The sequence below is a fragment of the Oxyura jamaicensis genome, chromosome 1 (genome assembly GCF_011077185.1).
Source record: "Oxyura jamaicensis isolate SHBP4307 breed ruddy duck chromosome 1, BPBGC_Ojam_1.0, whole genome shotgun sequence".
Lineage (NCBI taxonomy): Eukaryota > Metazoa > Chordata > Aves > Anseriformes > Anatidae > Oxyura > Oxyura jamaicensis.
In genome coordinates this window covers 79,137,687-79,148,773 of record NC_048893.1, presented here as the reverse complement: position 1 = coordinate 79,148,773, position 11,087 = coordinate 79,137,687, and the positions used below count along the sequence as shown (strand labels likewise).

General features: G+C 45.7%; 1 protein-coding gene across 2 annotated transcripts in view; it reads left to right on the top strand.

Moving 5' to 3' along the window:
- LOC118158402 (solute carrier family 2, facilitated glucose transporter member 3) overlaps positions 1–10,595 on the top strand; it is an 11,592-nt gene extending 997 nt beyond the window's left edge. For both annotated transcript variants that reach the window (XM_035313064.1, XM_035313057.1), the window contains exons 2-10: positions 2,623–2,718; positions 4,158–4,318; positions 4,577–4,817; positions 5,006–5,168; positions 5,816–6,003; positions 6,391–6,495; positions 6,906–7,007; positions 7,272–7,475; positions 7,916–10,595. In XM_035313064.1, the coding sequence (XP_035168955.1) occupies positions 2,623–2,718; positions 4,158–4,318; positions 4,577–4,817; positions 5,006–5,168; positions 5,816–6,003; positions 6,391–6,495; positions 6,906–7,007; positions 7,272–7,475; positions 7,916–8,137 (1,482 nt within the window). In that variant the 3' untranslated portion in view covers positions 8,138–10,595. The remainder of the gene's footprint in view (positions 1–2,622; positions 2,719–4,157; positions 4,319–4,576; positions 4,818–5,005; positions 5,169–5,815; positions 6,004–6,390; positions 6,496–6,905; positions 7,008–7,271; positions 7,476–7,915) is intronic.
- Positions 10,596–11,087: the final 492 nt, after the last annotated feature.

Here is an 11,087-nt window from a genome sequence, read left to right as displayed (position 1 = left end):
TTGGGGGGGGGGGGGGGGAGGTAGGTAGTGTGTTTGGGAAAACTGGTTTTTATTTTTAATGGGGCCTGAAGGTTGATTCGGTGCCATGCGCGTGCCCCGTGTCCCCGCGTGATGCTCCCCGCGGTTAATTGGTATCGATCCAATTAACGTGCGCCCGGCTGGTCCCGGGGCTGCCGCCCGGAGGGAGGGAGGGAGGGACGGGGGCTGCCGTGAAGGGGCCCCGGTGGCGGTGTCGCGGCCGGCGTTAAAACCGTTACTCGGTTCCGAGAAGCGAGCAGCACGGGTCGGCCCCCCCTTTCCCTTCCGGAGGCCGTGGAGCCCTGTAGCGGGTGGGCACCGTGTCCGAGGGCAGGGTGGGGAAGGGGAGCGGCGGATCGGTGCCTGTGCCCGGGGCCGGGTGCCGAGGGATGGCGCCTGTAACGGAAACGCCGGCCTGGGGGAGGCCACGGGCCCCCAGCGCCATGTTGGGGAGAGGGGCCGGTAGGGAGAGGGGGCGAGGAGGGGAAGGCGCGAGCATCCCGTCAAGGTCACTCGCATCTCGTCAAGGCGTCTTTTGGGCAGCACAACTTGTTGAATCCTCCCTGGGGCTGCCGCGAAGGAGACGGGAGTTACTGCGCCTGTGGTCGGAGGGGAGGGGTGGCGGTTTGAGTGCCCTGCCGGTGTGCAGACCTCAACCTTGAGCCTTTGGTTGGTGTGGATGTAGCTGTACTATTTCTGATCTCTGTCTGCGCTTGGGGAAGTGAGGCTCTGTGGGCAGTAACAAATGATCCATGCATTAGCTCGTGGTCTGGCTGGCTGGGGAGGCTGGGTCAGGCCATGTGATGTCTTGGGTGGTGTGACGCCGGGCAGGAGATGGAGGCGAATAAGCGGCAACGCTCCGGAAAATGCCTTACGAAAGGCGGTAGTAGAACCAACCTTGTAACTAGCTTATGTATGCGCCATGTAGGCAAGATGTGCCTCCAGAGCAGATACCCCGTAGGCCCTGCTGCACCCAAAAGAAAAAGGTTGACTATGACCACTGCCAGCTATGACAATGCAGAGCCTTGAGGGGAAAGATTCTCTTCTGTTGAGTCATTGTGTTGGAAGTAGTGGACAGCTGGGCCTTGTCATCCCCTTTGGTATACCAGCTATGGGGCACCTAGCCTAGAGTCCTAAAAGCACTCAGATGTCTTAACAGCCCTTTATTGGCATCCATGTGCTTTGGAAGAGCTGTGTCCTTGTGGTTTTGTGCCACAAGTCATCCTCTAAAATGAGGGGAGCAGTCACAGGGTGGCAGAGAAAAGGCTTGGATCCTCTGGGGTGTGTTCAGGTGTGAATTGTACCATGGGAATCATCGGCCCCATGCAAGAATATAGGATCTCGTGTCCTCTGCCTGCAGCATTAACCTTAGTAGGGAGCAACCTCAAACTGAGATATTTAAATGATGTAGGCAGGGGAAGCCATGCATGAGAGCAGTTTCCTTAATTTCTGCTTACTGAGGCCTAGCTGGTAGCTTTGCGGGAGTCTGCAGGCCAGAAGCACCTACATGCCTGGCTTAAAAGATTGGCAAAGGGTAGTGTGAGCACTGACAGCCTTGGGAACTGCTGCTTCTGGAGTGAGCTGGAAAATGAGAAACTGGGGGAACTGTGGCAGTAGGCCCAATGGCCTTGCGTCTCTGCCCTGCCAGCCTTAGGAGAATAATTGGAAAGTTTTGGAAAGGGAAGGGGACTGTTAAAACTTCTAGAAAAGCTTACAGTCCCTTTTGAGACAAGCATGTGCTTTCAAATAGTGCCAAATTAAGCACTGGCTGTGTAAGTTCCAACTCCTGAGTCACCTGTTTCCCCCTGCCTCCCTAACAGAGCTGTCTTAAATGTTGGACTTCTTTCCTTTAAAAAAAAGGAAAATGTCAGATGCTTTTCACCGACAGTTTAATTTCTCAGTCTTTGAGACTTGTGCAGGTTGGAGCTGTTTCCTCTATGGCTGTGAGTGCTCACAGTTCTTTAATTTTAATAAATAAAATTTACGTGCCTTCAAATTCCAGAGGCTGTGTTTTATTTAAAAAAAAAAAAAACTTAAGTATTGACTCAGTGTCAAGACAAACAAAGGGAGAAGGTTGGCAGCTTAGGCTCCTGTGCTTATGTGCCTTGGGGCAGGGTTGGGGAGTTCTAGCCTGGGAAAAAGCAGACTTGCTGCTGAAGAGTGCAGGTTTTAACTTTGAGTGACTGCCAGTGTAGATCTGGTGCAGATCTGAGAATGTATTGGAGTGGGTGGGGGGAAGGGGGCAATGGCTTTCTCAGTTGGCATGAGGAAGAGTTTGACCCTTGTTTTATTATCAGCAAAATATTTTCTATAAAGCAGATCAGCCCAAAATAACAGCCACTAATGGAGCCAGTGTATTCATTATTAATGAGCTGAGAATAGTTGAATGTCAGGATTTATAAATGCTGGTCGGGTCCTTCTCCTAGTCACCAAACTCTTTGCTGTCCAGTTGCACCTCTGTTTCCAGGGTCTCTCTTACTGGTATGTACCCTAGCTAGATAAAACCATATTTCCTTACCTCCTTGTACAGCTGCATCTTCTGTTTGTGCTCAAGTTGTGTAGAAAGCACAAATAAATTAACCAAACAATTGTCTTTTCCTTCAGAAAATTACTGCACCCCTTATCTATGCTGTTACTATTGCTGCTATTGGATCTCTTCAGTTCGGGTACAACACTGGTGTCATCAATGCTCCTGAGAAGGTAAGAGGGAGGATGGGGAAGTGGGGAAAAACATAGGTATGAGACTGAAGAGAAAAAGGCATAGAAAGCCTTTTATTAGCTGTCAAGCAGCTAATAGTTTGTTTCTGGTTTTTGAATTCGAGGAAGAAAGATTCAAAGGACAAGAAAGATACTAGGAAGGAGAAAGCAGAGAATTTTAATCTGGAGTGCAGAATGTTGCCTAGATAAAGAAGGGTTCATCTGCCATTTTCTGGAACATCAACCCCTTCAGGGTTTGTCATTTGTTAGCTAGCAGTTTTGACCCACCCCTCCTTCCCCTTTAGGGCATGAGAGGAGAGAAAACCTAATTTGATTCTTCTATTTTAAATGCTGCCCTGTGCTACCCTGCTCTGCAATCTGTCACAAATTGAGTAACTCTCTAGATTGTTGTACAGGTCAGGGGATGAGGCAGGATGTTCTGAGTCAGAATGAACCAGCTGGGGCAGAAGGCAAGTAGTGAGCAGTGTACAGAAATGAGCTGAGAAGGTTGGTAGAGACTACAGTTGCTCTAGTTTCTCTCGGGCCATCTCTCAGACTTCTTCAGTTGAAGTGCAGATTCAGTGCTTGTAAAAGGGTTGTGACTGGGGTATTCTGACAATCATATGTTTACACCATAAAAAGAAGAAAATGTGAAGAAAATGAGAAATGTGGTTTTCTTGTACTAAGATGGTTCCTCTCTCTCAGGAACTGAGTCACTAATACCACATCCACCCGATCTCCAGGAATAGATGTCACATCACACCCCGCTGGGGGGGGTAGGCGCTGGGGGTGTCCTCCCTAGCTAATGTCCTGCTGCCCTCTGCTGGGGGCAGGCATTCTGAGGCTGCATCTCCTTCCCCTCCTAATTATTGAAGAGCATGCCTCAAATTGGAAATGGCACTGTTATATCTGTTCTCATTCTGTTCCAAGGAACAACGAAGGATTGCTTTGCATAATGCTGCAGCTTTCAGGCTTGCCTCAGTGAAACTTCATGTCTCAAATTATTTCCATTGCAGAGAGCCATTCTCTGCTGCTAGGTTTTTGCTGTTGCCATAAATGTTCCCCTCCACTCTCAGGTTATGCTTTTCTTGTTCCCTCTCACTCCCATCTCAACCTTAAAAATCATCAGCAGTGACTCACATACAGAAACATTCAGGACATAAACCCACTTTCCTTAATCATCAATGCTTTCTGTTCAGTGAAGCAATCCCTCCCTCATTATTCTGCTACCAGTCTTTTTGTTGAAATTTTAGTTCCTCATTTTTGTATCTTGATCTTTGCTTTGTGTGCTGCCTTGACTTGCTGCATGCTTTTAATCTTTTGTCCTATTCTTGCTGATTGACTCTGAAAACAGAAGACTTCAGGAATATTCTCCCCTCACCCAGTGCAAAATGCCTCCCACAAGATTGTAATCCACTTTACCCCCCTGGTTTCTCTTGCAGATCATCCAGGCCTTTTTCAACAGAACTTTGTCCCAGCGGAGTGGAGAGGCTGTCTCTCCAGAGCTTCTCACCTCATTATGGTCCCTCTCTGTGGCTATCTTCTCAGTAGGAGGTATGATCGGCTCCTTCTCAGTCAGCCTTTTCGTCAATCGATTTGGCAGGTAAGTTGGAGGGATCCACAAGCCATTAGTGACTTTCCATTTAGCAGTGGAGTTGTGGGGAGGAAGAAGGCAGAGGTGAAAGAATGCATGGGCTGTGAAAAGAAAGAAATGGTTGCAGGTCAAGGCAGGAGCTGAATGGGAATTACTATTCTTTTCCTGCTCCTAAGATGAGGGTCATGGGTAGCTTTGTCCTCTTACACATGGTTTTCCCACTCTATTGCTAGTTAAAGCTCAGCCTTGTTGTTTTTACCCTGGCAGGAGGAACTCCATGCTGCTGGTGAACATCTTGGCTTTTGCTGGTGGTGCTCTCATGGCCTTATCCAAGACGGCAAAGGCCGTGGAGATGCTGATCATTGGGCGCTTCGTTATTGGTCTCTTCTGTGGTCTCTGCACTGGCTTTGTACCCATGTATATCAGTGAGGTCTCACCCACCAGCCTCCGTGGAGCATTTGGAACCCTCAACCAGCTGGGCATTGTTGTAGGCATCCTGGTGGCCCAGGTAGGCTTCACAAACTTGACCTTGTACTTAGGGGAAAGGTCAGGTGAGGGAGGGCTGTGTGGGACTGAGACCTTGTGAAGTGGGCTACATTTGCCATTGAGTACAATATTTTGTCCTGTCATACTCTGTGGCATGGAGATAAGGAATTAGCAGATTTAAATGATCTTTTCTCTCCATTTCATGGGTAGATTTTTGGCCTGGAGGGGATCATGGGGACTGAAGCACTTTGGCCGCTCCTTCTGGGGTTCACTGTCATCCCAGCAGTCCTGCAGTGTGTGGCTCTTCTTTTCTGCCCTGAGAGCCCCCGTTTCCTGTTGATCAACAAGATGGAGGAAGAGAAAGCACAAGCAGGTAAGAACTCATTTTTGAAGGGGCAGGGCTGTATTGTGGCTCCTAGCTTGCCCTGAGCTTCAGTGGGAGGCTGGGATTGCCTTTAGAGCCTGTGGTAGACAAGGGTGTGATTCCCAGAGGGCACCAGACCTACCTTCTCATCCTTTAGATTGCACCAATGCCAGGAATTTTGAGAAACCTGGCATCCCAACAGACATGTGGTAGGGTTAAGAAACTAGGAGTGGCAACTGGCCTGATGGGATGAAGCAGGACCTGCTAATGCAGCTCTGTTGGCTCCTTCTGAGTGGTAGGAAATAAACTGATGTTTAACAATGAGCTTGGATGATTTCCTTCCCCTGCCACGGAGGGATGAAATCAGCTCTGGAAAGTATATGAATGGAATCAGGGATCAAATGCAAGTTAGGAGCACAAATTACATTAACAGTGCCTGGTTTGGTTTTCATGGTGATCACAGCACCCTGAATTCTGGCTTGAAAAGATGAGCAACAGCTACATGTAGAGGCTCTTTCCCAGAAAGCAGGACCCAACACTGACTTGGCAGGTGATTCTGTCCTCCAAGTGTGCCCTCCCTGAAATAGCAGTGTAGGGGTTGGGGGAACTTGTCTGTGGGAGTGTTCTACCTTCCACTTCTGGATTTGTCCCTACAGTTCTCCAGAAGCTCCGTGGCACACAAGATGTGTCTCAAGACATTCTGGAGATGAAAGAGGAGAGTGCTAAAATGTCTCAGGAGAAGAAAGCAACTGTGCCAGAGCTCTTTCGATCTCCAAACTATCGTCAAGCCATTATCATTGCCATCATTCTACAGCTCTCCCAGCAGCTCTCAGGCATCAATGCTGTGAGTTATCTTCTCTCATCTGTTGGGCCTCTGGCTATACTTGTGGTTCAGAATAGCTGTGCACCACTAATTGTGACAGAACTAGGCTTGCAAAGACCTCTTTTGTGTCTTGACTGGAAAATACTTTGTTTTTGTGATACTGTAAGAAATTGCTAGAATGAAACCGATGATACTGGCTTTCACTTCTCCCAGACACCATGACAAGGCTTTGCAGCCATGCATCAAGCAAATGAAACTTGACCAGAAGCATGCTGTTTTGTGCTGTTGAGCACTTGTATATCGCTGAGTGCCTGTTCAGACTCTCTCGTTATTCAGAGAGTGAGGAACACACTCATAAGCACTAGAATTCAGATGGTATCTGACTTCGGCTTCTGCTCCTCTTTGTAGGTATTCTATTATTCTACAGGGATTTTTGAACGAGCTGGTATCACACAGCCTGTGTATGCCACCATTGGAGCTGGTGTGGTAAACACGGTCTTCACTGTTGTATCGGTAAGTAGAACAGGTCCTTCTGAGAGAAATAAATTGTCTGCATGGGATCTTTTGGGGGATGTGATTGAAGATAACTAGCTGTGCTGTGGCAAAACAGTGGGCTATAAAAGCCATTGGCCTATAAAAGCAAAGAGTGCATTAAATGGGAGGAAAAAAGAAAAAAGATCTTTTAAGAAGAAGGAAGTTAAGGGTGAGGAGTGCTTGAGGGGAAGAGGGAGAATGATACAAAAAAGGCAGTAGCAAGAACTGGATAAATGTATTGAAGAGAGCAGCCAGATAAACTGCACTGAGATCACTGACAATGAGGACTACAGATAGATTAAAAAGAAGTAGCGCAGCTCACACTGATGGAGGGAGCCTATTCTGTTCTTGCTGACAGTCACTGATTTTTCTTTCTGCCACATTTCCAGCTGTTCCTGGTGGAGCGTGCAGGACGCAGGACACTCCATTTAGTTGGTTTGGGTGGCATGGCTGTGTGTGCTGCTGTTATGACTATTGCTTTAGCTCTGAAGGTGAGTAATTGGTGTTTTTATACGGACTGACCCCAGTAGGGGACCTTTAGGACTATAGCTGTGTAGAGGGCAGGCAGAATTGCAGGGCAAGGCAGGTACAGCTGGTGTTAGGGTGGAGCATGTGGTGGGGTACAGCATTCTTACTGGAAGATCTATGCTACAGTGTTTGTAATACAACTGTGAAAGTAGAATGTTTATGGACACTGCATTATGCTGTTCCATGTTTGCTTCTCAAATTGAAGATCATGTTTTGTTCCCTTGCAGGACACTGTGGAGTGGATCAGATATATCAGCATTGTTGCTACTTTTGGCTTTGTAGCCCTTTTTGAGGTTGGCCCTGGTCCTATCCCTTGGTTTATCGTGGCAGAACTCTTCAGTCAGGGCCCACGGCCTGCAGCCATGGCAGTGGCTGGTTGTTCTAACTGGACCTCTAATTTCCTGGTGGGAATGCTCTTCCCCTATGCAGAGGTAAGGACCCAGTTTGTGGAGACCTGCAAGTGTGCTGCAGCATTGAAATAGGTGTCAAGAGTGGTTGTAGAATCTCTACACTTAGCAGCCTGATCTCTTTGAAGTTGGCCCTGCTTTGACCAGAGGGCTGGGACAATCTTTCATGGTTTCCTGATTGTTGATTTAGAGTGTGGCTAACCTTATGTCCTGCTTGGTTATTGCTTGTAGCCTAGAGCCATCTTAATTTAAAGGCTTTCAATTTGAAAGCCTCAATTTTGGTCACTTCAAGAGTGTTAAAGCATTTCAGAAGCCTGCATCAACCTGATGTTTAGAAAAAGATCTTGTTTGAGGGCAATTCAATAAAGGGTGTTGGAGTTTTGATGAGTCAACAGAAAATGGCCTTGCATTTAGTCCTATGTTTTTTTGCAAATTAACACCTTCTGCTTTTGTTCTCATTGCAGAAACTATGTGGCCCCTATGTCTTCCTTATCTTCCTTGTTTTCCTGGTCATCTTCTTTGTCTTCACATACTTCAAAGTGCCAGAGACCAAGGGCAGGACATTTGAAGACATCTCCAGGGGCTTTGAAGGACAAGCAGAAACCAGCCCCACAACCTCATCACCTGTGGAGAAAAACCCCATGGTGGAGATGAACAGCATAGAACCTGACAAAGAAGTTGCCTAAGATTCATGACACACACCTTCTTTGACTCTTACGTTCTCAGAGTCATTAAAGGAATGAGCAAAGAAACCGTGAGAACTGGGACAATTTTTTTCCCCTGACTGCTGCTATTGTCTTTGCACCCACATATTTCCCCCCCCGCCCCTTCCCGCTATTCTGCCAGGCTTACCAGAATTAAGCAAATCTGATATCAAATCTCATTGTCAAAATACTGGAAGGTGCTGGCACTCTAGCGAAAATAATCTCATCTTCTCTGCCACAAGCAGCAGGTGAATGGACAACAGCTGGCAATATTTTTGCTTTTCTCACCTGTAACTGCTATTTGGGATTAACATACTTGTGCACGCAGTAATGTATAATGTGCATAATGTAACTTAAATACTATTTTTGTAGTGAGTTAAAGTTACCCACTAAACAAGTCCCCTGCCCTTTGAGTCTACTCTGTGTATGCGTGTGTGCAGTGTGCACTGGAATTTAACAAGCCTACCAAAAAGCCATCTCCTAGCTTTTTCCTGTCCAGTGTGCACTTTTTCAGCCTCAGGAAAAAGGGGACCAAGTTACATGCATATTTTTTCCTGTTCTTTTATTTTTTGTATAGACAGACTGGGAACATACTTTTACTTAAGTTTATTTATTTGTATGTCACTTTGTAAATATTTATTTTTTTAATGGTGTACAAAAATGTACAGATAACGAAGTTGAAGATGTTTAAGACAAATAGGTAATGTAATGGAAGATGCTGTAGACTTGAGGTGCAATAAAACTGTAAAGGAGAAACATAGTACCAAACAGTAAGACAGGTGTTTTGGATGGTAGAAGAGAGCCAATTTTGCACATCACCTTTAAGAGTTATTTCTGCCCTCTGGAAAGGTTCAAATAATTGATCAGTACTGGTGAGAAGGGGTAAATTTGTCAACTGAAGTCCCTGTGTCATTTCGGCTACCTTGAGTGGCGATTTTAAAATTTGTTCTGAAGTGCTACTTGGAAAGTGTGGTATTGTAGCAAGGGAGTGGTGTTAGTTTATACATCAGTTAAGCATTAGGGACAACTGAGGGGGTGGTAACTGCAAACCCGAAGGTGAGTTTTTTGCCTTTTCTTGCCTTTTTAACTTCTCCGCTATATTCCAGTAGGCCAGAAAGTTTGAAAATTGCAGATTGTGAAACAACTTTGGAACATAATTTATTGAAGGCACATCATGTGACTCTTGTAGTCACAACTAGTCAGTTGCAGCATGTGTAGGCTCATAGAGATGCAGGAGAAGAGAGTAGAGCTACCAGAATGTTAGCTTAGTCTGAAAGATCTGTAGTACTCAGTCCACTGGTTGGTTTGTAGGTGAAATGTTTTTGCCCCTTGTGTCCTCTGGAGGATCTGCAGGATGTTGCATTGCCTGCTATTGTTCTGTGTGTTGTGTAGATGTGTGCAACTGTGTAATACTGCCTGTTAGATGGGATATAGCAGACATTTTCAGTAATGGTCTCCCCTTTGTCTCATCACTAGGCAATCAACTATATATACACACAGTTATCAAGCTATGGTTGCAAGCTATCACAGCTCATTGTAGGAAGGCAAAAAGTAATGCGTGCAGTATCTTCTGTAATCAAGGGTTGGGACTGTTGCTTCTCTGACTGCAGTGTTCTGAGTCTGGGCCTGCACAAGCTATCTAAAAACTAGCAAAGGGGTAGCTACAACTTCAAGCTCCTGTTCTTAGACCTGCATTTTTGTGCTCTCAAATTGAGGTCTACCTGCAAACTCACACTGGAGTTGATCACTGGACATCCTGTAAAAGAAGCAGACCCCCAGATTTCAAGGTGGGTAAGAGGAAGAAAAAAGGCTGAGAAAGGCAGAAGTGACAACAAAATTGTGGTATTGTGGTAGCATGGATAACCCAAACATTGACAACATTGTTTCAGAGCAGGTTAAAGTTCCCATCAAAGTATATTCTGGGAGTGCCCATGGTGTTTTCTGTAACTAGTGATGAGATTTTTCACCTTCCCTAATGAGAAACAGTTGCAGAGATCAGTAAAATTTGCTGCTGCGAAATACTTCCTGTGTTATTTAAAGTACTCCCACCTTTGCACAATGTTATCCTATTATATCCAATTTTCCCTTGCTTTCCATCGGCCTTCTCTATCAGGTATTTATTCTCAGAGGTATTATATGACTACCCTCACTTCCAACTTTCATATTTTGGCTCAGTTATACAGATTGTGCCCTTCCTTTAAGCCTCCAGCACTTGCAGAAATTTTTCCATATGGACATCTGTGTTTTAGGAAATTCCCCCTACAGCTGTGCATAAGAGCATTCCCCACTTTGCATTAGAGATATGTTGGCTTGGACCAAAATGTAGGTCTTCCTCACATGGTATCTCTTTGTTCTGTAACGGCATTGTGGATATTTTGGATGGTTTTTATAAGCTTATTGTGACTGTTTAATGTTTTTAAAATAAAGGTTACAATCTAAATACCTGTTCTGGGTTTTATCTGTACCCTCTAGTTCTATTTCCTACTACCTTTATCCTAGGCTGCATTATGTAATGTTCTAAGCTTCTCCTTGGTAATCTCTGGCTAGCCTGGCATCCTGGATTTGCTATTTTATTTATTTTATTTTAGTGGTAATGGCTGTCTCATGCTCACTACCTTAATGAATTCCCTTACTCCTTTTTCTTAGTAGTTAAGGATGTGTTTCTATGATTCTTGTTAGCCCAAATCCCCTAAGCAGGGCCTTCAGTGATACTTTGCTGGCTTTTCTCAATAACAACTGGAGAGGAGATTGGTTGGACGTTAGAAATGCCTCCCTCCTTCTGGCAAGGATCTTTATGCCCCACTCAGGTTTTACGTATGTAAATACTGTTTTAAACACTGTTCCACAGTGGGTATGTGGAAGGAGCAGAGGGTGGCAAAGAATAAACCTCACTGCCTGGGGAAAGGCCACTCCTCAGAAACTGCTCCCTTAG